This window comes from Mobula birostris, chromosome 9 (genome assembly GCF_030028105.1).
Source record: "Mobula birostris isolate sMobBir1 chromosome 9, sMobBir1.hap1, whole genome shotgun sequence".
Classification (NCBI taxonomy): domain Eukaryota; kingdom Metazoa; phylum Chordata; class Chondrichthyes; order Myliobatiformes; family Myliobatidae; genus Mobula; species Mobula birostris.
The window spans coordinates 100,131,470-100,158,964 of record NC_092378.1 but is presented as its reverse complement, the minus strand read 5'-3'; the positions used below and the strand labels follow the sequence as shown (position 1 = coordinate 100,158,964).

Sequence of the window (27,495 nt, the reverse complement as noted above, 5' to 3'; positions counted from 1 at the left end):
GAGAGGGTAAGAAAATATCCAAAGTCAGTGTTGAATGTTGGTGAAGATGCCTTATTTCTTCATTTAGAAAATGTAGGACTTGGGCCAGATGGTCCAGGTAGATTTCTGTCTTCCTGGGACCAGTTCATATAGATAAATACTTAGCATTCCAGTTACCAAAGCAGAAGACCCTGATGGCTAATAACCTTATTATGCTTCATAATTCAATCTCATTGCAATGTGTTCTTTATGATTCACAATTTACACTAAATAGAGCTACTTTAATCTTACTTTATAATCCATCCCACCCATCCAAAATGAAAAATGAAACAAATGTAATATTCAATGAGAAGCACTTAGCAATCAAGCTGCATACAATGCCACAGCAGGTGAGGGAAGGTTTTTGTCAGTAATGAAGGCTGGAGAATGGAAGGTATACTCTGAAAGTTATAATCAAGAGCAATTAAATTGATTATGGGTCACACTGGAAAAGCAGCACTTAACTATTGAGTTTTATAAATCTGTAAACATTTCACTCAGAGTTCCTCCATTTGTACTTTCTAGACTGGAACACTGCTCTCTGTGGCTCAAAGGTGAAGGAGTACAGGGCAGAAACAAAGAATATATAATCGCAGTGTTCTAATAACTCTAGTGTAACATGCCAGAGTACAGACAAGCTACTATCTACAATTCTGTAGGTTTTGTAAAAAAATAACTTTCTAGAACTATATGTCCCCATTTGGCTTGGAGAGAATCTCCAATCTCAGGAAAATTCTGATCGTACGCAGAGGTTGCCAGGCAAGCACAGAGAAATCTATCAATATACAAGGCTTGTTTTATATAGCACAACAAACTTCTGCCATGCATGCAAGCCCCAAGATTTTAGCAGATTTTATGAAGCACATTTTAACTGAAGAACTGAGGCTGAGTTTGGTATTAACTAAAGGTTCCACCCAATAGGGAATAATGTTGGAGAATAAAGAATAATGCCTCTTCTAGGCAGGTGGAAAGTTTTCAACTTCATACATTATTCATGTTTATCATCATGCCCCTACCTCCTTGTCCTCAGCCCACGCCCCTTCCTCACGTATGGCGAACCTTCCCTCGACCCAACTCCAACCTGCTTCCCTTAGACCCAATCAGCCGTATTCCAACCTCCACACCCCCTGTATCTCCCACCTCCAAATCTCCATTTTCATGCTAGCCTCCCTCCACCCACTTAATCACTCCCACCTCCAATTCATTTCCTCTGTAAACCTCAGTTCTCTGAAATCTATTCGGTGAAAACTTGTGTGACACAGAATACCCAGTACTCCTATCAGGATGCTCACTTTTTGAAGGCTAAGCCAAAACTTGCTGCAGCCAAATTTGGCCTATGGCTCTGAAGTGGGGGACCTGTGCTAAAATTAAGAGTTGCAGTCAAATATTATAACTGATCACTGCAGATATACATTCCAGATGTTAGAATAAAGGTTGCCAACTCTATTCTTCACGAATTTAAGTGACGGAACAAACACAATTAACAACAGACACTGTTAAAAGAATGCCCATTCATGGTTTGCCTGAATGATTTTTTCTTCCCCAAAGATTCTAGATTGCAAAGGAGAACTGTTATTGCATGCATAATTCTTTTTTTGGTGAAGGAAGGAAAAAATCAAATAACTAAAAGAATAATGGTGCGAGACTTAAGAGGATAGTAGTGAGACAGTTAAAGAAATCCAAGATGATCCAGGAGAAGTGTTAGTGATAATAACAAAACCATTATCTAAAATTGCAGAACTTTATGGTTGAGTTTGTAGGCAAATTTTGACTTGCATTAAGCTTCACTGGAATAGCATTGGACAGAGGTCAGAATGGGATAAGGGACAATTTAGAGACAGATGACCAGAAGCTTGGAGTCACATTGAAAGTTATGTCATACAAAACAATCATCAAATCTGTTTGTTTGCAATGTACAGAAGACTGAAAAGGATCTTGTGCTTTCCTGGCGTATATGACACACAAACTCTTCTCGGGCTTCCAGCCGGGTCCAGGTGTCAATTTTAACCAATGTTTTAATGACAAACTCAGCCATCTTTTAGTCTACTGGTAAATAAGACGAGAAAATAAGAATTTCAAAGAACTGGAATATGATCTTAAACAAGGTGGGGCAATGTAAACCCAAACAACAGGAATTCTGCAGATGCTGGAAATTCAAGCAACACACATCAAAGTTGCTGGTGAACGCAGCAGGCCAGGCGGCATCTGTAGGAAGAGGTGCAGTCGTCCTGACGAAGGGTCTCGGCCTGAAACGTCGACTGCACCTCTTCCTACAGATGCTGCCTGGCCTGCTGCGTTCACCAGCAACTTTGATGTGTGTTGCAATGTAAATCTGATTGGTTGAGGACTAACCAATCAGGATGGACGGACGACAAGAGTTGAGTATATATACCACTAGACTACACATGCCTAGGCATCATCCCTGATGAAGATGGCGGAGTTTGTCATGGAAATATTGGTTAAAATCGACACCTGGACCTGGCTGGAAGCCTGAGAAGAGTTTGTGTACAGACAACTGCATTACAAGTAGAAAAACACAGTAGACTAGACTACAATTAAAAGTAATTGCAATTTCATCTTTAAGTGTTTGAAGCCTACTGGTGGATATGGGAGGTGGTAGGAGAGACATTAGTAAATCTCCAATTGTATTTTTAGGAGTTGTGAAAAGGAATTAGAAGTGATGGAATATTGGCACAGTTAAACAAGCTTATCCCTTCTTCATTCCTTCTGTAAATTCAACTTTCCTTCCTTCCATTTTATAAAACTGACTTTTTATTTGTTCCTTCACTTGCCCTTTCTCTGCATCTTCAAAGTTTTGATGTTAACATTGAAATACAAATTTTCTTTATTCATAAATTTCACACAATTTGGGAGCAATGTCATCCTTTTTTAAAAATTCAAATTACAGCTTCTACATAATTCTGTTTTTGTATTAATAATTAGAAGAACAGTCAAAGTGACCGTTTTGGGTTAAGCTCTGCCTATATGACCAGAAGGGAAATTATTTGTTTGTTAATTGCATATTGCGGAGTAGATTACCTGTCAATGTTTTGCTGCTATATTGCAGCTGCCCGTTGGTCACCGTCTGCACAGTAACAGCGCTGCTTCCAGACTGGCTGGTGACTACCGATGTTGCAGTTCCAGCTGTTGATGGTAGCTGCTGGCCCCTCTTCAGCAGTTGCTTTTGCTCCTGATGTCGAAAGCGTGGAGGTACTTCACGAGGAGGATATCGAGACAAGGCTTGCTGCTGATTGTTGGCTGGGACCCGCTTGGCATTGCTATTGTTGCTGGTATTTATGGAAGTGCCGCTGTTAGAGTTGGCAGGCTGAGGCTGGCTTTGACTGGTCTTGGATGGTGCTGGCACTTGGGGGAAAGAAAAAATGTTAATGCCTACTGCATGGACATCTTACTGAATTTTTACTACATCAATGACATATGGTTAAAATGTGAATATTTATGCACGTGTACATACAAATGCTTAAATGTGTAAATTCATCCTGAATTTGATTAATTCTTTACCCAAGTTTCTGAAATGTACCTACAATGGATAATAAAAATTAAAAGCCCTTCAATAAAAAAACCTAGGGTGCTCAAGGTTCTACTTGTATAGGTTCAAATCTTTAAAATCAGGAAAGACATTGCACAAACTTGTAGGGGAAGATAGGCTCCCTGAATACACTCAAGTCTTCAGTAGCTTATTAAACAAAAGGCTTATTTAAACACAGTACACAACTCAACTGAGAAATTTGGAACCTAACATTGGAGTCAACAAAGATAATTCTAATCCAAGAATACTACAACTGGGATTACAAGTCCACTAAAAGGATAAATTCCTGAATTTCCTGAAGGTATAAACAGAAAACCCTCCACCTATGATCTGTTAGTAAATCAGTATGAAACATATGAACATAGAAAAATGAAAATTACAGCATAGTACATTTGGCTCATAATGTGCTGACATTTTAAATCAATCTAACCATTCCCTCCTACGTAGCCCTCCTTTATCATCCATGTCCTATCTAAGATACTTCTGACAACTCTTACTGGGTTATTTCTTCAGCGGTTTGAATGGGGCATGACTACGCAAGTGCGTGGACGTCAGTGAGAACAGTTTAAAAAGACAGATTTAAACAGCGGGTGGAGTAGAGGGAGACAGAGTAGGAAGGCTTTGGCTAAACGGGGCTTCAGTGATAAATGTTACCTGTGTAGAATACAGACAACTACTATGTATGTGAGGCCGGTTTTCTGTGCTTGGTGTCAAATGTGGGAGGTCTGGGAGACTCTCAGCCTCCCGGTCGGCCACATCTGCACCAGGTACATCAAGCTGCAGCTCCTCAGGGACCGCGTTAGGGAACTGGAGATGCAGCTCGATGACCTTCATCTGGTTAGGGAGAGTGAGGTGGTGACAGAGAGGAACTATAGGCAGGTAGTCACACTGGGGCCTGGGGAGACAGAAAATTGGGTAACAGTCAGGCTACGTCCACACTAGACCGGATAAATCCATAACCAAAGCTTTTTCTCTTCGTTTTGACCCTCCGTCCACACTGAAACGACGTTTTCCTCCCCCGAAAATGGAGCTTTTCTAAAACACTCTCTAGAGTGTTTAAATCTGAAAACGCCGGTTGGCTGTTGTACTGTGTACGGGGTAACCAGCTAATTTTTAAAACACTATCATGACGTGCTGGAACAAATGGTGGCGGCAGCTCATTGTTTTTTGAACGCAACCTCCAACACCACAACAACAATATCTGACAATAGATGTAACATTGTATGGAAATACAAGATAACACTGATGCAGACATGTTTTACACATTTAACAAGGTGCTTTATTAATGTATTGCTTGTGCAAACATTCAATAGATGCAATTGTCACTTTTGCACAGTGACTCGTTTTATTGCACATGTTAAATAGAGCAAAATTAATACACAAAGTCATGGTAAAAGTAAGGGCAAACAAATGAGGTAAAAGCAAACCACATCAAAGTTGCTGGTGAACGCAGCAGGCCAAGCAGCATCTGTATGAAGAGGTGCAGTCGACATTTCAGGCCGAGACCCTTCGTCAGGACTAACTGAAGGAAGAGTGAGTAAGGGATTTGAAAGTTGGAGGGGGAGGGGGAGATCCAAAATGATAGGAGAAGACAGGAGGGGGAGGGATAGAGCCAAGAGCTGGACAGGTGATTGGCAAAAGGGATACGAGAGGATCATGGGACAGGAGGTCCGGGAAGAAAGACAAGGAGAGGAGGGGGGACCCAGAGAATAGGCAAGAGGTATATTCAGAGGGACAGAGGGAGAAAAAGGAGAGTGAGAGAAAGAATGTGTGCATAAAAATAAGTAACAGATAGGGTACGAGGGGGGGAGGTGGGGCCTCAGCGTAAGTTAGAGAAGTCGATGTTCATGCCATCAGATTGGAGGCTACCCAGACGGAATATAAGGTGCTGTTCCTCCAACCTGAGTGTGGCTTCATCTTTACAGTAGAGGAGGCCCTGGATAGACATGTCAGAATGGGGATGGGATGTGGAATTAAAATGTGTGGCCACTGGGAGATCCTGCTTTCTCTGGCGGACAGAGCGTAGATGTTCAGCAAAGCAGTCTCCCAGTCTGCGTCGGGTCTCGCCAATATATAAAAGGCCACATCGGGAGCACCGGACGCAGTATATCACCCCAGTCGACTCACAGGTGAAGTGTTGCCTCACCTGGAAGGACTGTCTGGGGCCCTGAATGGTGGTAAGGGTGGAAGTGTAAGGGCATGTGTAGTACTTGTTCCGCTTACACGGATAAGTGCCAGGAGGGAGATCAGTGGGGAGGGATGGGGGGGGGACGAATGGACAAGGGAGTTGTGTAGGGAGCGATCCCTGCGGAATGCAGAGAGAGGGGGGAGGGAAAGATGTGCTTAGTGGTGGGATCCTGTTGGAGGTGGCGGAAGTTACGGAGAATAATATGTTGGGCCCGGAGGCTGGTGGGGTGGTAGGTGAGGACCAGGGGAACCCTATTCCTAGTGGGGTGGCGGGAGGATGGAGTGAGAGCAGATGTACGTGAAATGGGGGAGATGCGTTTAAGAGCAGAGTTGATAGTGGAGGAAGGGAAGCCTCTTTCTTTAAAAAAGGAAGACATCTCCCTCGTCCTAGAATGAAAAGCCTCATCCTGAGAGCAGATGCGGTGGAGACGGAGGAATTGCGAGAAGGGGATGGCGTTTTTGCAAGAGACAGGGTGAGAAGAGGAATAGTCCAGATAGCTGTGAGAGTCAGTAGGCTTATAGTAGACATCAGTGGATAAGCTGTCTCCAGAGACAGAGACAGAAAGATCTAGAAAGGGGAGGGAGGTGTCGGAAATGGACCAGGTAAACTTGAGGGCAGGGTGAAAGTTGGAGGCAAAGTTAATAAAGTCAACGAGTTCTGCATGCGTGCAGGAAGCAGCGCCAATGCAGTCGATGTAGCAAAGGAACAGTGGGAGACAGGTATCAGAATAGGCACGGAACATAGATTGTTCCACAAACCCAACAAAAAGGCAGGCATAGCTAGGGCCCATACGGGTGCCCATAGCTACACCTTTAGTTTGGAGGAAGTGGGAGGAGCCAAAGGAGAAATTATTAAGAGTAAGGACTAATTCCGCTAGACGGAGCAGAGTGGCGGTAGAGGGGAACTGATTAGGTCTGGAATCCAAAAAGAAGCGTAGAGCTTTGAGACCTTCTTGATGGGGGATGGAAGTATATAGGGACTGGACATCCATGGTGAAAATAAAGCGGTGGGGGCCAGGGAACTTAAAATCATCCAAAAGTTTAAGAGCGTGAGAAGTGTCACGAACATAGGTCGGAAGGGATTGAACAAGGGGTGATAAAACAGTGTCGAGGTATGCAGAAATGAGTTCGGTGGGGCAGGAGCAAGCTGAGACAATTCGGTGGGGCAGGAGCAAGCTGAGACAATTTTTACTTTTGCCCAGTAACAAGCCTTATTGCATTTAGTTGTAGCTGTCGTCCCTTTCATTGATGAAGAGACTATGGCTGTAGGAAATGTTTCTGGACAAACGTGCACCAAGTATCCCGTTTCCTCTTCGCTTGTTTTCTGTGTGTCCTGCGCGTGTCCAGTAGGAGGAGAGTCGCCCAAATATCCATTCTAATGTGGACAGAGATACTTTCAAAAACGCCTGGTGTTGACGCCTATCGTTTTTACGCGAAACTGGCGTTTTCAAAATTATCCGGTCTAGTGTGGACATAGCCTTAGGAGAGGGAAGGGCAGGAGTCAGAGGCTAGAGAGCACCCCTGTGACTGTACCCCTTGACAATAAGTACTCCTGGTTGAGTACTATTGGGGGAGACGGCCTACTTGGGGGAAGCAACAGAGGTCGTGCCTCCCGCACAGAGTCTGGCCCTGTGGCTCAGAAGGGTAGGGAAAGGAAAGAGGATGGCAGCAATGATAGGAGACTCTATAGTTAGGGGGTAAGGGAGACAAGCGACTCTGTGGACAAAGGAAAGAAACGCGGATGGTAGTTTGCCTCCCAGGTGCCAGGGTCGCATTACATATTGGTACCAATGACATAGGCAGGAAAAGGGAGGAGGTCCTGAAAGCAGACTACAGGGAGTTAGGAAGGAAGTTGAGAAACAGGACCACAAAGGTAGTCATCTCGGGATTACTGCCTGTGCCATGTGACAGTGAGGACACACAGAAAAGAAGAGAGTGAGGGGTTTAGATGGTGTGGAGTTTGGTAGGTGTGTTCAGGAAGGTTTCTTGGCAATATGTAGATAAGCCTACAAGAGGACAGGCTGTACTTGATCTGGTATTGGGAAATGAACCTGGTCAGGTGTCAGGTCTCTCAGTGAGAAAGCATTTTGGAGATAGTGATTACAATTCTATCTCCTTTACCATAGCATTGGCGAGGGGCAGGGACAGGGACAGACAAGTTAAGGAAACTTTTAGCTGGAGTAAGGAGAAATATGAGGCTATCAGGCAAGAACTTGGAAGTATAAATTGGAAACAGATGTTCTCAGGGAAACGTACGGAAGAAATGTGGCAAATGATCAGGGGATATTCGCGTGGGGTTCTGCATAGGTACGTTCCAATGAGACAGGGAAAGGACAGTAGAGTTCAGGAACCGTGGTGTACAAAGGCTATTGCAAATCTAGTCAAGAAGAAAAGAAGAGCTTACGAAAGGTTCAAACTAGGTAATTATAGAGATCTAGAAGCTTATAAGGCCAGCAGGAAAGAGCTTAAGAATGAAATTAAGAGAGCCAGAAGGGGCCATGAGAAGGCCTTGGCAGACAGGATTAAGGAAAACCCCAAGGCATTCTACAAGTACGTGAAGAGCAAGAGGATAAGACGTGAGAGAATAGGACCAATCAAGTGTGACAGTGGAAAAGTGTGTATGGAACTGGAGGAGAGAGCAGAGGTACTTAATGAATACTATGGTTCAGTATTCTTTACAGAAAAGGATCTTGGCGATTGTAAGGATAACTGAAAAGCTTGAGCATGTAGATATTAAGAAAGAGGATGTGCTGGAGCTTTTAGAAAGCATCAAGTTGGATAAGTCACCAGGACCAGACGGGATGTACCCCAGGCTACTGTAGGAAGTGAGGGAGGAGATTGCTGAGCCCCTAGTGATGATCTTTGCATCATCAATGAGGACGGGAGAGGTTCTGGAGGACTGGAGGGTTGCGGATGTTGTTCAAGAAAGGGAGTAGGGATAGCCCAGGAAATTCTAGGCCAGCGAGTCTTACTTCAGTGGTTGGTAAGTTGATGGAGAAGATCCTGAGAGGCAGGATTTATGAACATTTGGAGGGGCATAATATGATTAGCAATAGTCACCATGGCTTTGTAAAAGGCAGGTTGTGCCTTACGAGTCTGATTGAAATTTTTGAGGATGTGACTAAACACATTGATGAAGGTACAGCTGTAGATGTAGTGTATATGGGATTTCAGATAAGGTACCCCATGCAAGGCTTATTGAGAAAGTAAGGAGGCATGGGATCCAAGGGGCCATTGCTTTGTGGATCCAGAACTGGCTTGCCCACGGAAGGCAAAGAGTGGTTGTAGATGGGTCATATTCTACATGGAGGTCAGTGAGCAGTGGTGTGCCTCACGGATCTGTTCTGGGATCCCTTCTCCTCGTGATTTTTATAAATGACCTGGATGAGGAAGTGGAGGGATGGTTTAGTAAATTTGCAGATGACACAAAGGTTAGGGGTGTTGTGGATAGTGTGGAGGGCCCTCAGAGGTTACAGCATTAATGGTAAGACTCTTGGCAGTGTGGAGGATCAAAGGGATCTTGGGGTCCGAGTCCATAGGACACTCAAAGCTGCTGCACAGGTTGACCCTATGGTTACGAAGGCTTACGGTGCATTGGCCTTCATCAACCGTTGGATTGAGTTTAAGAACTGAAAGGTAATGTTGCAGCTATGTAGGACCCTGGTCAGACCCCACTTGGAGTACTGTGCTCAATTCTGGTCGCCTCACTACAGGAAGGACATGGAAACCACAGAAAGGGTGCAGTGGAAATTTACAAGGATGTTGCCTGGATTGGGGAGCATGCCTTATGAGAATAGGTTGAGTGAACTCGGCCTTTTCTCCTTGGAGCGACGGAGGATGAGAAGATGAGATGAGAAGAAATGAGAGGCATTGATCACGTGGATAGTTAGAGGCTTTTTCCCAGGGTCGAAATGGCTAGCACGAGAGGGTATAGTTTTAAGATGCTTGGAAGTAGGTACAGAGGAGATGTCAGGGGTAAGTTGTTGTTGTTTTTTTTTTACGCTGAGAGTGGTGAGAGCATGGAATAGGTTACCAGCGGCGGTGGAGGAGGCAGAAGTGATAGGGTCTTTTAAGAGTCTCCTGGATAGATACATGGAGCTCAGAAAAATAGAGGGCTATGGGTAAACCTGGGTAGTTCTAAGATAAGGCCACATTCGGCACAGCTTTGTGGGCCCTTTGGCCTGTAGGTTTTCTAGGTTCTAGGAGTCTCTGCCTCTACCACCATCCTCGAAGGGTGTGTCATGGCCCCACCGCTCTGTTAAAAAAAAGAAGCATACCTCTAGTATCCCCCTATACGTTCCTCCAATCACCTTAAAAATTATGCTCCATCATAATAGCCATTTCTGCCCTGGGGAAAAAGTCTAGTCTCTGGCTAGTCCCTTGTTCTTGAGTAATTTGATTTCCTGAGTTTGAGATGATTGAATTTTTTTTAAAGAATGCAATAAAATGAAATTACCATCATTTCCAAACATTTATTGATCTGGAATATCCAAGTATCACCAAAAATGCAGAATAGAAATATGCATCATGTTATATATAAAAGGAGTCTGCATACATGCACTGTGCTGGATTCCCTAAGCAAAAAAATGCTGTACACTGCAAAAATATTATTACCATTGAACGTTTCAAATCTGATCTATTGTTACTCTGATAACCTGGAAAAGGGCAGGACAACATCTGCCTCAGAGAGACCATCTTCACACCCTTAGCACATAAAGCCAGCATAATAATACTAATTCACAAAAATACTGAAAAGCTCCATTTTTATTCCATTGTCACCAATTACCTGACACAAAAGGGTGCAAATAAAATCCTATTTCATATCACACAAGATTCAGCAGATATGGACAAACTTGTTAGTAGCTTCCTACAGAAACAGCCAGGTCTTAAAAAATTATAACGGACTTAAAATGACTGTCCTCAAAATGTTTTTCTCCATTAATGCTCACCACAAAACTGAAAAAGTTACAAAGCTCAGCATTACTTTTAAGGGTACTGAAAATATTCATGTCAGAGTAAGCCAATCCCTAAAGGACAGCAGGTATGGCACTGACCTAGTTTTTGCTATTTCACAGCTGAGTGAATACTGACAAGCAGCCAGTAGAGCTGTCTAGGCATAAGGCAGCTGAAAGCAGACAGTGCAGATATTACACATTACTAATTACCTGGAAACAAACTGCAAGTTGTCCCTTCCAACAATACACCCTTTCCCGTTCACCACCCTATTCTCAAGGAAATCCTATCCACATCTTTTCAGTTTGATCTCAATTACTTATTAGATGTTTGTGCAGTGTCTGTGTCAACAGTTTGAAACATCAAGCCGAGTGTGATTATCAGACACCCTTAGTTCATCTGTGGTGCTGAGCACATCCAAATTCAAAGTGCAGCAAAATCTGTCCAGAAATGGCCGAGTAGACAACCAACGTATTTTGTTCCAAAAATTAACTGTATCAATACTAATGGAGAACTAGGTAAACAACAGAACTACTATTATTACAGCCAAGCTGATATATTATTTTAAAATGTGTGGCAGTATCTAATGACAAGATTTCGAACAACTAAAATTGCCATAATAGTAGGCCCTTAATTTGAATAGAGTTTGCACAAATTCTTTTAGGTCAATCTCATGGCCATTCTTCAGAATTTGTATGGGCTAGCAAATTATTCAGCATGACTGTAAACAAAAGTTTCAGGTCACAGCCCTTCACCTGGACTGAAATAATAGAGGGGACATAGCCAGCATACAGGGGTGAGGGGAAGGGGTGGGCCAAGAGCTGGCAAGTGATCCAAATCCAACTCAAGAGAGGAGATTAGCAGGAGGTGGGGAGGGGGTGTTGGGCGGAAATAACGATGGAGGCTGGGAGTCAAGTTTCTCCAGCAGTTTCTTTCGTGTTCCAAATTCCAAAACTGTCACTCTTGTGTCTCCAACATTAGTCATCCATACTCAATTTTTCGGACTAAAAGTAGAAGGCAAGTTTAATTTGCTGCTACTCTCCTCCTGAAGCCTCACATCATCTAGCACATGTCAGTCTGGCAAAATCTGGGTCAGTGTTGAAGAGGTAGAGTACAGCTGGCAAAGGGTGGGGGGAGGGCACGCAGAGAAGACCTGCCAGAATTGAAAACCTGCCTTCCCTTGGAGTATCTTCCCCCCCCCCCCAAAAAATTGCTAAATGTGAGAGCAGTCCGTTCCAGAATGGGCAGCTCCCTGTCAAAAAAATGGATAAAGGAAACAGGGATGCACAAGGAATTGATCAAATGTGATGGTTATAGCACTGGAGGTGGTTATAGAAACAGGGAAAAGCCCAAATAAGCATGGAATCATAAATTTGACAGCATATGAAACAAAAACATTTTCTATTTGTCTTTTCAATTTTCAAAACAGCTTCTACCATATTGTTATGATAGACAGACATTTTATGCAATTAAAATGGACTATCTTTTGAAAAACCTTATCCAAATATAATTTTGTCAGATATCAAGCAATTCTTTAAATATTTAAGTGAAGTTTATTTGCTCCACACTGGAAATTGAGTGTACAAGAGTTACTGGATTATTAACTGAATATGGTTGAACAGGTATATCCTATGATTGTACTTAACATGACAGATAATCTGTCCATAGAGTTCAAAGACAGAACTCACAGGTCTAATCATTTGGGCAGACAAATGAAGAATCTTTGCTGCAAGGTTAGCAGGAGGCTTTTAAGTAGTAAGGAGATCACTTTAAAGTCACTGTTCAGTATCCGGAGATTACGACATGGCCAGTATCTATTTCCTTTACTTGATTGCCATTCCGAAGGCAGAGCTGTGGTGAACTGCCACCTTACACTAAGGTAGACCTTTTGGTGAAGGTATGGCTGCAATGCTGCTAAGGATTTTAAGCATTTAGATCCAACAATTAATGAACAAGAAACATAAATGCAGACAACAGAAGCTTTGACAAGGAAATAAAAAGTTAGGCAGCAGCTGAAGTACATGTTGGGTGCTTAGATGTTGAGACAGGGCAATTAATGCAAAGGTTTTTTTTAATCAAATGAAAGCATCCTAATATTAGTAATAAACCTCTGAGCAAAGGAGAAGAAAGAAGTTAAACAATTATCATGTGAAAAGTATCTGGCAGACAAATGGGAATAAAAGTAGACAAGTTCAAGATAGCCTTATCCAAAGGATCTTTAAAAACTGGTTGCCAAGGTAACTAGCTATGTGGCAACTTTTCATATGTTCCTGATTCTGGAAAACTGCAAATGGAATCCCATATTTAAGAAGGTAGACAGAAAACAGGAAAATAAAGGCCAATTAGCATGCCATCATTCATTGAGAAAATGCTGGAATATATTTACTGGCAAAACTACAGTAATTGTAACAATTTAAATCACAATTCAATTAGGCAGAGTTCTATGAAAGGGAATGGATTATTCTATGTATTATTTTAATTTATAACGGCCAGCATAGATCAGTAAAAAAAAACAGCTGAGTCGAAGAAACATTCAAGTGTTGTAGGAACCATATAAAGGGCTGATACACACCAAGCTCATGACGTTAGGAGTAAATATTAGCATGGATTAAGAATTCATCAACTGAATGGAAACAAGATAAATGGTCAAGTTTTAAATTGGAAAGCTGCAAACAATCTGGTGCCAAAGAGGTTAGAGCTAGGGGATCAACTGTTTACTATTTATATTAATGACTTAGATAGAGGCATCAAAGTTGAGAAACCAAATTTTGAGGAAGAATCAAGAGTTTTACTGAGGGATATTACCAAGTCAAGTAAGTGGACTGTAATTTAGCAGAAGCAATGCAATTTAGAAATGTTAAAGTTTAATTTGTAGGAAGAATAGAATAACAATATTGTTTAGGTGCAATGGAACTACATAACTTTACTGTACAGAGGGGTCTGGATGCCTATGTATGCAAGACAAAAAAAAATGGGGTAAGGGTCTGATGGTCAGCACTGACTCAGTAGGCTAGAGGACCCATTTCTGTGCTCATCACAGTGGCTCTACAATTAGTTGTAATTATGCAAAACTAAATACACCCATGGAGATAATTTTACGTTATTTTCTTTCTAAAAAATTGGACAGATCACATGAGAAAATCCCATTTAGATCATCTAGTATAGTGTGTGTTGCTGGAATTCCTTATTCATCTGCAAAGAGGTAAACATATCAGAATGAATTTCGGGTGTCTCACAACAGTTCTAGGAATGCAGCAATTCGAAGTCTAAACTACTGTAAGTGATGGGCAAGTGCACATTATTTCATTTTAAATTTAAACAATCAAAGCTAGCAATATTGGTTTAATTTATGAAGGCTGAAATTTTTTGCTGAAGCTTACAATTTCAGGTGAAGTAGTAAACTAGGTATTTTGAAAGGGCACATAACCCTTTCTAAATGTGAAATTTTCAATTCAGTCCAATTAATTTCAGCTGATTTGACAACACTTAAGTTTGAATGAAATGGGAGGCAGGAGAACCACTGTGTGGTTCATGGAGTCTGGGCTTCTTAATACAGCCTTTGAGTCAGTTGAGTAGGTAATTAGAACTAGATGGTCAGTATTTCACTTTTACAATGCCAGAACAAAGATCAGAGGCCTTTCTAAATCAAGAATTAAAAAGCGAGGTGTAGGAGCTAACCTAATGTTTCATTACACCAGTGATCAGGGTTCAATTACCACCACTATCTGCAAGAACTTTGTATGTTCTCCCACTGACCGCGTGCTTCCTCAAGGTTTCCTCTCACATTCCAAACATGTATGGGTTAGTAGTTGTGGACATGCTATTGGGTAGCATTTAAACTAATGAGAAGACAAACAAGAGAAAATCTTTAGATGCAAGAAATCCAAGCAACACACACAAAATGCTGAAGGAACTCAGCAGGCTATGCAGCATCAATGGTAAAGAGTAAATAGTCAACGTTTCTGGCCAAGACCCTTCATCAGAACTGAATGAAGGCAAACCTGGGGGGGAGGGGGGAGAAGAGGTGGTTTGCTGTAGAATTAAATACAGGAGAATTCAGTCAGACCAGTATGTAAGACAGACCCCAGCATGATAGCATATTGGATAACTGACAGATAAATCCCATCTATGCTCCATAACCCATCCAATGTTTCCAGCATTTTCTTCTTTGTGCTTGATTCACTCCACATCCAGTCTTTTTAAGAATTTCCAATCCCCAATCTCCTAGTCTATCAAATGTACTTTTCAGAAGACACTTCCCAAATTCACCAATTGCTGCCTCTTAATGTATTATGTTTATTTAGTTCGTACAATTTTTCATAGCCTTAAGGCCAACTTATTCATCTAGGTAAGACACAAGTCTGTCAAATGATTCCAGAAAATAGATTTACAACAAGATCACAAGGTGAACAGATAACGAGTTTAATAAAGCAGCTCAGATTTAAGTGGCGCTAATTGTTGGCAGAGAAACTGAAGATGCTGGATTTGGCGTGGACCACGATGCTGCCTGTGACCGGGGCACTGGTGCTCAAAAGAGGTGTACAGTCTAACAGCGGGTGATCATCTTAGCTGCTTTTCTTGTGATCACAAACCCTGTTGGACATTGGTGGTGAGGAATGCTGCTGCAAGCCCAATTCACTGGTTTATTGGCAAATGGCGGAGGAGCTGGGTGGCTTCAGTTGTAGCGAGGACTGGGCTTCAACCTAGTGTCCCGTTTGCAGTGGCCCTGGGGGAGGTGGAATTGGGCACTCCACTGGAGTGCCGGAGGCAGTGTGACACAGTATCCATGCTGGAGTCTGTGCTGCCCCCAGTGTTCGCTCTGCAGAAGACATGCTTTATTCTGTTCGACTGAAGACTGCTGCAACATACCATGGGACTTGGACTATATTTGTTTCAGTGACTGTATCTTATTGCTACCTTATTTATGCTACATGTGCCTTATTACGTCTATGACAGTTAGTACTGTGTTTTGCACCCTGACGCTAGAGTAACATTTTCGTTTGGCTGTAATCATGGGTATACATATATGGTTGAATGATAATTAAACTTAAAACTAGCAGTTATCCACAATGCTTACAGATGCAATTAATGGGGTACACAAACAATCTATTAATAACACAAAGTAAATCAATTTCTATTTCTACTAATAAAGTAAATAGTATGGCATATTGCAATGCAAGACTTAACTACTGATGTGGTGTAAAACATGCTTCTGGGATAATAAGCAAAAAATGTCACCATCATTTTTGCTTTAATAATCAGACAGCACCATTCCATTTCAACTCTGCTTCTTTATTTACTGCTGTTAGAAACTAAACCCTTTATTGCCCTACAAGGGCTTTTGTATGTTTCTGCATTGCTATGAAGCACAGTTCAAAAACAATTCATACAAATGAAGGAGCTAAAGTATTTTATGCAATACATTTACATATTTCAAGTAGTAATGGTGATAAATAAAGCTTCAATGTTATCATCCATTCTCAAATCTGCAATAGGTCGAATCAGATCAGTTCATAATTAACACTTCAGGTGCCTCCATCTACAACTGCTGTTTTATATGCTTTTAAAATTCACTTCCCTCCAGTCCCATTAAATAAACAGCCTAAAGGTCAACTGCTCAATATTCACGCTGCAAATCATTTAAAAATATTTCACTAATTAAGTGGCTGTTATATTTATTCTCCTTTCTTCCCCCACAGCACTATTTCAGGCACCCCTGGAGATGAAATTCAATTACATTTTGGCTAGCCATGACACATTCTTCTGACAAATATGTTGAATGCACACATTCAGAAAATAAAATAACCCAGCAAGAGCCTGATTCATAACTGACATGAACAATCACATTTTGGATGCAGGAGGGCTGGGGGGGGGGGGCAGAGGTGGAGAGAAAGAAGAGTGGAATTACGGGTGATTAGAATATAACTTGATATTCCAAGACCCTGCAAACAAATTGGCTACAATTTTTTGAACATCAACACAAAATTCAAAGTTAGTTGATCAAAATACAAACATGTCACCATACACAGCTCAGAGAATCATTTTCCTGTGGGCATTTGTAATGGAGAGGTATGTTGGAACTACTTTTTAAAAACAGCACTACTTGCCATCCCCTCTAGGATAATCCCACATCAAGGAACTTTCTCTGCAGAGAGGAGCAAATCAAAGACACAAATAAAGCACTAATGACACCTCACTTGGAGTATTGTGAGCAGGTTTGGGCCCCTTATCGTAGAAAGGATGTACTGAAACTGGAGAGGGTTCAAAGGAAGTTCACAAAAGTGATTCCAGGATTGAATGGCTTGTCATATGATGAGCATTTATGGTTCTGGGTCTGTATTCACCAGAATTCAGAAGAATGAGGGATGACCTAACTGAAACCTATCGAATGCTGAAAGGCCTTGATACAGCAGACGTGGAAAAGATGTCTCCCATGGTACGAGAGTCTAAAACCAGAGGACACAGCCTCAGAATAGAGCTGCGTTCTTTCAGAAAGCAGATGAGCAATTTCTTTAGCCAGAGTGGCGAATCTGTGGAATTCTTTACCACAAGCAGCTGTGGGGGCAAATTCTTTATGTATATTTAAGGCAAGGTTGACAGATTCTTGATTGCTCAGGGCATGAAAGGATACTGGGTGGAAGGCAGGAGACTGGGGCTGAGAAGAAAATTGGAACAGCCATGCTGAAATGGCAGAGCAGACCCGATGAGCCAAATGGCCTAATTCTGCTTCTATCTTTTGGTCTTATGATCCAAATAAATTATCCAACCAAAACTGTGCACCATATTTCTGAAACTGAGATCAGTCATATGATATGCAACAATTTTCAGAAGGCAGACCTGTTAGTCAGCTAGTTAGATTTCTCCTTTTGCCCCAACTTCTGTATCGCTCCCTCCTACAGATCTTCAATGTACATTTCTTCTATTTGTCATACTCAGATGTCAGCTCAGAAATGTCAAAGGCCACACAAAGGTTGTCAAGGCTTTTTCATGAAGTACAAGAAATTCTGTTGAGGGCAATACAGTGGGAGAAAAACTTAATTCTGTTGCAAGCTATCTGATCAAACTGTCACGTTCAACAAACAGATCAGTTAACATTCTGTCCAATATCAGCTGGGTAAAATAAAATTGACCCATAATTTTCTTGACCTTTCTAATAATCAAAGACGAAAACCCATCAAAAGCCAAAACTAATCTGGAACACAGTTCATAATCTGCCGAAAGCAAATTCTCAAAAAAATAGAAACTACTTGTCAAGAAATAAAGCAATAAGTGTGCACACTGATGAAATCATAACCTCTCATATGTATACCTGTGATATTATTTGAATGAGAAATAATCTCTGTGGAGAACCCAGAGGCCACAGACCTCAGAATACAAGAAGGTCCCTTTAAATCAGAGGTGAGGAGGAATTTCTTTAGCCAGAGGGTGTTGAACCTGTGGAATTCATTTCTGCCAATGACTGTGGAGATCAAGTCTTTGAGCATACTTAAAGCAGAGGTTATGCGGAGAAGGCAGGAGAATAGCGTTGAGTGGGATAATAAATCAGCCATGATGAAATGGCCTGACTCTGCACCTATGTCTTAAGGTCACTCCAGGGCTTTCTGGCACACATCGACTAACTGCTGCTAGCTCCCGATTAAGCATCTTAATCTTGAAATTCTCACCCTGCATGAAATCAATCCATAACCATGTCTCACCCCATCTCTAATCTCATCTAGCTTCAGAGCCCTCCAAAACATCTGGCCTCTCCAACAGTTATAAAGTTAATCTCACTACAACCAGTAGTTATTTCTTAAGCAGCCAAGGACTAATGTGACTTGGTTATCAAATATTGTCCCATTTTCACTACTGTAAAGAACTCTGATATTTCTATCTAACAAAGATGTTATAGTTTATTGAATGTTAACAGTTTAACTCCACAAGAGAAGGAAGTAGGGGACAGTGTCTGCTTTACTACATTAATACTGGAGCTTAGCAATCAGCAAAAATCAACCCAGAACACCAAAAGTGCTTGGGGTTAAGAAAGGTACAACGGTTAAAAGATATCAGCAGAGGAAATTTAAAGGAAAAATATCGATGCACAGTGATTAGAGTCATAACTAGATTGATTTTGAATTTTGCTGACATGAACAATTGGGCATGATTTCCCAGGTCGAGATTCTAATGACCTCAGAGCAAAATCCTGCTGTGTCACTCATTCAGCCCTGATTTTACTTTCCAGAACTGAGTTAACTTGGTGAAAACATCAAATCACATGAATTAAATAAATCAAAAGAAAGTAACTTATATTCTTGATCAAAATGAAATGTTGGGAACTTGCTAAACTGTCATAAATACCATCAAATAAGATATTAAACATAAAACATTGAATAGGTCATTTGGCCTTTCATGCTTGTTCCATCATTTAAGATCAAAATTGATTTTTTTTTAACCACCCACATTCCCTACATTTGCTCCATATCTCAATCCCATATATTTCTGAGAATTGTACTGATCTCTGCACTCAGTGACTGAACCTCTACAGAAGTTGAAGAGGAGTATTTCAAAAGTCTTGTTACAGTCTTGCTGAAGGAACTTCTAATCTGTCCTAAATGGCCAGGTGCTTGAAGTCTGACTCCAGTTCTGGAGTGAGCACCCAGAAACACTGACTTGTTTTGTTTATTGTCCTATGTTGTCCTATATCTTGTTTTGTTTATTGTCCTATAAACCAGAGAGCAATGATAAATACAACAATAATATTGACAAACACAAAAGCAACAGAATGATGCATCGTAGTGTAAACTGAAATAGTGCAAAAGAAATGCAAGAAGTAGAATTAAGGGCAGGAAGCCCCACACAACCAAGTTCAAAACAGCTACTTTCCTTCAATCATTCTGCTGTTCAACCAACCTGCACACCCCTTATCACTACCTCAGTATAAATGTAGTGATAAAGGGTGTGCAGTTCACTTTGTAAAGATCTGTTTTCATGTTGACATGAAAGTCTTTTTCTGTTGATCAGTGTAAAAAAAAGCCAAATTAAATCCACTGTGATTCAATGTTGTAAAACAAAAAACCCTGAAAACTTCCAAAGGGGGTGAATACTTTTTATAGGCACTGTATGTCACCATATACAATAAAGAGATTTATTTTCTTGTGGGCATACTCAATAAATCCATAATAGAACAATAACCATAGAATCAATGAAAGGCCGCACCAACTTGGATGTTCAATGTGCAAAGCCAACAAGCTGTGCAAATACAAAAAGAAAAATATTAATAGGCAATAAATATCTAGAACGAGAGATGACGAGTCCTTGAAGAGTACATAGGTTGTGGGAACATTTCAATGACAAGGCAAGTGAAGATGTTCCCTTTGATTCAAGAGACTGATGGTTATGGGGTAATAACTGTTCCTGAACCTGGTGGTGCAAGTCCTGAGGCTCCTGTACCTTCTTCCTGATGGCAGCAGCAAGGAGAGAGCATATCCTGAGTGGAGGGTGGCCCTACTGATGGACGCTGCTCTCCTACAACAATCCCTCATGTAGAAGTGCTCAATGGTGGGGAGGGCTTTGCCCATGATAGACAGGGCCATATCCACTATTTTTGTAGGATTTTCCATTCAAGAGCACTGGAGTTTCCATACCAGACTGCGAAGCTCTCCACCACACATCTATAGAAGTCTCAGGTGTCATGCTAAATCTTCATTAACCCTTAAGTAGAGGCTTTGCCATGCTTCATAACTACACTTACACGCTGGGCCCATAACACGGAGGAATTCAAAGTTGTAAACCCTCTCCAACTCCGATCCTCCGATGAGGACTGGCTCTTTTATCTCTGGTTTCCGCCTCGTGAAGTCAACAATCAGGTCCTTGGTCTTGTTGACATTGAGTAAAATGTTGTCGTTATGGCACTACTCAGTCAGATTTTCATATCTCCCTATCTGCTGATTTGTCACCACCTTTGATTTGGCCTATGAAAATTGGTAAGGATCAGCTCACACTAAAATGTTCTAACCTCTTGATGAAGTAGAGGCACTAATGCACTTTCTTGAATATGGTGTCTACAGGGTTAGACCAGGACGAGCTATTGGTGATATTGATTCCAAGAAGTTTGAAGTTCTCAACCATTTTCACTTTGGCACCATTCACTTGAAGAGAAGCATGTGCATTAACCCACTTCCTGAAGTCAATGACCAGCTCTTTTGTTCTGCTGACATTGAGAGAAAGGTTGCTGTCATGCCATCATTCCACTTGGCTCTATCTCCTTCCTGTACTGCAACTCATTGTTATTTGAGATTCAACCCATTAAGGTGGTGTCATCTTCAAACTTGTCGATGGAGTTAAAGCAGAATCTGGCCACAGAGATGTCAGCGTATAGGGAGTGAAGGAAGGGGCTACACATATTGCCTTTTGGAACACCAGTATAAAGACATTTGTGATGGAAGTGTTGCTGTCTATCCCTAGTGATTGTGGTCAAGGACCCTATTGCAAGAGGACCCTATTGAAGAAGGAAGTCTGAGAGTCGGAGTGGGAGTGCGGAGGAAGACATTTTTGAAATTTTCTTTTTTTTTCTCCAACGGCGTTCAGAGAGGCAGGACTGCGCAGGCATGTGACGTCGGGCAGTGCAGCGCGGCAGATTTAAAAGGAACAGAGCCTCATACAGCGGGCAGCGGAGTTTGCAGGCAGCAGAGTGAGCCAGGAGCAGAGTGAAGGCTCAAGGGCTTCGGCTCAATGGGCTTAGGCGGAAATGAGCGAGGCGAGGAAGGTTTGGTATTCATTTTCTGTTGTTATTTGAGGAGAGGGGCAGTATGAGTGTGAGGGCAGTTTGTTGTTCTCGGTGTCGGATCTGGGAGGCCCTGGAGTCTCCAAGCCTCCCGGACGTCTACATCTGCGCCAAGTGCATCGAGATACAGCTCCTAAGGGACCGCGTTACGGAACTGGAGCTGCAGCTCGATGACCTTCATCTGGTCAGGGAGAGTGAGGAGTTGATAGAGAGGAGTTACAGGCAGGTGGTCACACCGGGGCCACGGGACGCAGACAAGTGGGTCACGGTTAGGAGGGGGAAGGGGAAGAGTCAGGTAATAGAGAGTACCCCGGTGGCTGTGCCTCTTGACAATAAGTACTCCTGTTTGAGTACTGTTGGGGGGGACAGCTTACCCGGGGGAAGCGACAGTGGCCGTGTCTCTGGCACAGAGTCCGGCCCTGTAGCTCAGAAGGGTAGGGGAAGGAAGAGGAGGGCAGTTGTGATAGGGGACTCGATAGTAAGGGGGTCAGATAGGCGATTCTGTGGACGCAGTCCAGAGACCCGGATGGTAGTTTGCCTCCCTGGTGCCAGGGTCCGGGATATTTCTGATCGTGTTCAAGATATCCTGAAGTGGGAGGGTGAGGAGCCAGAGGTCGTGGTACATATAGGTACCAATGACATAGGTAGGAAAAGGGAAAAGGTCCTGAAAGGAGAATATAGGGAGCTAGGAAGGGAGTTGAGAAAAAGGACTGCAAAGGTAGTAATCTCGGGATTACTGCCTGTGCCATGCGACAGTGAGAGTAGGAATGCGATGAGGTGGAGGATAAATGCATGGCTGAGGGACTGGAGCAGGAAGCAGGGATTCAAGTTTTTGGATCATTGGGACCTCTTTTGGCACAGGCGTGACCTGTACAAAAAGGACAGGTTACACTTGAATCCTAGGGGGACCAATATCCTGGCAGGGAGATTAGCGAGGGCTACTGAGGTGACTTTAAACTAGAATGGTTGGGGGATGGGAATCAAATTAAAGAGGCTAAGCGAGAGGAGGTTAGTTCACAACAGGGGGATGGGAACCAGTGCAGAGAGACAGAGGGGTGTAAAGTGAGGGTAGAAGCAAAAAGTAGTAAGGAGAAAAGTAAAAGTGGCAGGCCAACAAATCCAGGGCAAGCATCAAAAAGGGCCACTTTTCAACATAATTGTATAAGGGCTAAGAGAGTTGTAAAAGAGCGCCTGAAGGCTTTGTGTGTCAATGCAAGGAGCATTCGTAACAAGGTGGATGAATTGAAAGTGCAGATTGTCAGTAATGATTATGATATAGTTGGGATCACAGAGACATGGCTCCAGGGTGACCAAGGATGGGAGCTCAACGTTCAGGGATATTCAATATTCAGGAGGGATAGACATGAAAGAAAAGGAGGTGGGGTGGCATTGCTGGTTAAAGATGAGATTAACGCAATATAAAGGAAGGACATAAGCCGGGAAGATGTGGAATCGATATGAGTAGAGCTGCATAACACTAAGGGGCAGAAAATGCTGGTGGGAGTTGTGTACAGGCCACCTAACAGTAGTAGTGAAGTCGGAGATGGTATTAAACAGGAAATTAGAAATGTGTGCAATACAGGAACAGCAGTTATAATGGGTGACTTCAATCTACATGTAGATTGGGTGAACCAAATTGGTAAAGGTGCTGAGGAAGAGGATTTCTTGAAATGTATGCGGGATGGTTTTTTGAACCAACATGTCGAGGAACCAACTAGAGAGCAGGCTATTCTAGACTGGGTTTTGAGCAATGAGGAAGGGTTAATTAGCAATCTTGTCGTGAGAGGCCCCTTGGGTAAGAGTGACCATAATATGGTGGAATTCTTCATTAAGATGGAGAGTGACATAGTTAATTCAGAAACAAAGGTTCTGAACTTAAAGAGGGGTAACTTTGAAGGTATGAGACGTGAATTAGCTAAGATAGACTGGCAAATGACACTTAAAGGATTGACGGTGAATATGCAATGGCAAGCACTTAAAGATTGCATGGATGAACTACAACAATTGTTCATCCCAGTTTGGCAAAAGAATAAATCAAGGAAGGTAGTGCACCTGTGGCAGACAAGAGAAATTAGGGATAGTATCAATTCCAAAGAAGCAGCATACAAATTAGCCAGAAAAAGTGGCTCACCTGAGGACTGGGAGAAATTCAGAGTTCAGCAGAGGAGGACAAAGGCCTTAATTAGGAAGGGGGAAAAAGATTATGAGAGAAAACTGGCAAGCAACATAAAAACGGACTGTAAAAGCTTTTATAGATATGTAAAAAGGAAAAGACTGGTAAAGACAAATGTAGGTCCCCTACAGACAGAAACAGGTGAATTGATTATGGGGAGCAAGGACATGGCAGACCAACTGAATAATTACTTTGGTTCTGTCTTCACTAAGGAGGACATAAATAATCTTCCAGAAATAGTAGGGGACAGAGGGTTCAGTGAGATGGAGGAACTGAGCGAAATACATGTTAGTAGGGAAGTGGTGTTAGGTAAATTGAAGGGATTAAAGGCAGATAAATCCCCAGGACCAGATGGTCTGCATCCTAGAGTGCTTAAGGAAGTAGCCCAAGAAATAGTGGATGCATTAGTGATATTTTTCAAAACTCTTTAGATTCTGGATTAGTTCCTGAAGATTGGAGGGTGGCTAATGTAACCCCACTTTTTAAAAAAGGAGGGAGAGAGAAACCGGGGAATTACAGACCGGTTAGCCTAACGTCAGTGGTGGGGGAAACTGCTGGAGTCAGTTATCAAAGATGTGATAACAGCACATTTGGAAAGCAGTGAAATCATCGGACAAAGTCAGCATGGATTTGTGAAAGGAAAATCATGTCTGACGAATCTCATAGAATTTTTTTGAGGATGTAACTAGTAGAGTGGATAGGGGAGAACCAGTGGATGTGGTATATTTGGATTTTCAAAAGGCTTTTGACAAGGTCCCACACAGGAGATTAGTGTGCAAACTTAAAGCACACGGTATTGGGGGTAAGGTATTGATGTGGATAGAGAATTGGTTAGCAGACAGGAAGCAAAGTGGGAATAAATGGGACCTTTTCAGAATGGCAGGCAGTGACTAGTGGGGTACCGCAAGGCTCAGTGCTGGGACCCCAGTTGTTTACAATATATATTAATGACTTGGATGAGGGAATTAAATGCAGCATCTTCAAGTTTGTGGATGACACGAAGCTGGGCGACAGTGTTAGCTGTGAGGAGGATGCTAAGAGGATGCAGGGTGACTTGGATAGGTTGGGTGAGTGGGCAAATTCATGGCAGATGCAATTTAATGTGGATAAATGTGAAGTTATCTACTTTGGTGGCAAAAATAGGAAAACAGATTATTATCTGAATGGTGGCCGATTAGGAAAAGGGGAGGTGCAACGAGACCTGGGTGTCATTATACACCAGTCATTGAAAGTGGGCATGCAGGTACAGCAGGCGGTGAAAAAGGCGAATGGTATGCTGGCATTTATAGCGAGAGGATTCGAGTACAGGAGCAGGGAGGTACTACTGCAGTTGTACAAGGCCTTGGTGAGACCACACCTGGAGTATTGTGTGCAGTTTTGGTCCCCTAATCTGAGGAAAGACATCCTTGCCACAGAGGGAGTACAGAGAAGGTTCACCAGATTGATTCCTGGGATGGCAGGACTTTCATATGAAGAAAGACTGGATGAACTGGGCTTGTACTCGTTGGAATTTAGAAGATTGAGGGGGGATCTGATTGAAACGTATAAGATCCTAAAGGGATTGGACAGGCTAGATGCAGGAAGATTGTTCCCGATGTTGGGGAAGTCCAGAACAAGGGGTCACAGTTTGAGGATAGAGGGGAAGCCTTTTAGGACCAAGATTAGGAAAAACTTCTTCACGCAGAGAGTGGTGAATCTGTGGAATTCTCTGCCACAGGAAACAGTTGAGGCCAGTTCATTGGCTATATTTAAGAGGGAGTTAGATATGGCCCTTGTGGCTACGGGGATCAGGGGGTATGGAGGGAAGGCTGGTGCAGGGTTCCGAGTTGGATGATCAGCCATGATCATAATAAATGGCGGTGCAGGCTCGAAGGGTCTATTTTCCTGCACCTATTTTCTATGTTTCTATGACCCAAGTCTAGGAGTTTGGAAGCGAGCTTGCTTGAAATTACAGTATTAATGGCAGAATTGCAGTTAATAAACAGTAGTCTTAACATAGATGTCCTTATTATCCAGATGCTCCAGAGATGATTCCAGGAGCAGGGAGATGGTGGACCTGCTTGGGCAGCACGCAAAAGGTTGCCAGGGAGGTCGGAGTTGATGTGTGCCTTGACTAGCCTCTCTAACCACTCATTGATGGTGGATACCACAATCAATGGGTAATGATCATTAAAGCATATTACATTATTTTTCTTTGTTACAAGGATAATAGTGGTTTTCTTAAAGTAGGTGAGAGCCTCAGAATGAAGACCCTAAAGAGGTTAAAAATATCTGCAATACCCCTAACAACTTACCTGTGCAGGATCTAAGGACATCGCCAGTGACTCCATCTGGACCAGATGCTTTGCATAAGTTCACTCTCCAGAAGACTGATCTAACACCAGCAATAATGACTATGGGCATATGTGCGTTGAAGGCTGTCAGAGCAGGTGGTGACATTCCATCTTACTTCTGTTGAAATTACAGCCCCCAAAAATTTTACTGATATTTTTGGGAAGGTTTGGGTTGAATGGAAGAATAAGGTTTTAAACATAAAATTTGGTGTAGTAATATAATAGCCCCACAAAACCTTATCATCTTCACATTTGGCTTAAATGCATTATGAAATTCTATTCCTTCAGAGCATGTCAACAAAGATGTGCTTGCATATTCAGAGAGTTCAAAAATTCTAAACCACGTTTTTCAATTGAATATCAGAAGATGACAGAAGAGCAGAGAGCGCACTTCATGGTAAAATAACTTATCAGTGCTAGACAGAGAAAAAGACAGAAACCACTGTTAATGATAGTTAACTATTGTAACTAACTCATCTTCTGTCAGCCTTTTATATTTCAGATTGGATGTGCGTTCCCTTCCTTTTTTCTTCAGAATGTAGCAGGGTTCCTCTCACAATCCTTGTGCATTAAATGAACAAATGTTCTTCTGTGATAAGTTCAGGAAGAGAAAGTTTTACATTTCACTTTCTAGGTCACAAATAACTACCTTACCCAGCTGAAGTGACAGGCTCAAATCATGTGACAAATTGGATAAACATAGCTCATAAAACAAGTTGCTGATGAATATTCTGACAAAAGGCCAGTGGCCTGAAACATTATCACTTTCTTTTTGCATTGACAGTACCTGATAAGGTGAGTATTTCTAGCATCTGCACCTTATTGCTTTTTAAGATTATTAGTTAAATCTACAATTATTATGTCGAGGAAACTTCTGCTCCAACTGAAAGCATAGCGATTAACATTGCAGCAATTAAGTTCTGGAACAAATCCCTTGATATTTGTAGTGTATATTAATGAGTCAGAGTTAAGAGTAAGGGTAGGATATAGTATGCAGATAATACAAACATTGGTTACAGTTTTCACTAAGGAAGAATACATTACAGTACAAATGATGATCTGGTCAGCTGTACAAAACTGTAGAAAATGGTATTTCCAGAAAAAAGGCAGAACATACTTGAGTTGCAACAAAGCAAGGGAATATAAATAAGCTGCAGGATATTGAGTGGTATAAAAAAATTAAAAGGTTGTTAACTAATGGCATATTTGCTATTTCTTCTTTTTTATTAGCCAAGAAATAGAATACACCAGCTACACAGATCAGGGGTTTTGAACCTTTATTAAAGTGTGTACCCAAATTAACGATAACCCTGTAAAAGGAAATTCTCATGAGCCATGGTAATTTTGGATAGAGATTATCAATGATTAATGAATTAGCAACAATAATTATGGACTTTTGTAAGGATAAAGGGTGACTCTGGTTGTTTATCCACATGTATTGTTTCACTATTAATAAAAGTATAACAGTTTGAAATAAATGAAACATTTTTTAAAAACTGTTTGAAAATCATCAATATTAATC

At 41.9% G+C, this 27,495-nt stretch overlaps 1 protein-coding gene across 5 annotated transcripts in view; it reads right to left on the bottom strand.

Moving 5' to 3' along the window:
• Positions 1-27,495, bottom strand: part of LOC140202898 (trinucleotide repeat-containing gene 6A protein-like) — a 175,636-nt gene that overhangs the window by 69,309 nt on the left and 78,832 nt on the right. For all 5 annotated transcript variants that reach the window (XM_072268445.1, XM_072268446.1, XM_072268449.1 and 2 more), the window contains exon 5: positions 3,058-3,381. In XM_072268445.1, coding sequence (XP_072124546.1) covers positions 3,058-3,381 — 324 coding nt within the window. The remainder of the gene's footprint in view (positions 1-3,057; positions 3,382-27,495) is intronic.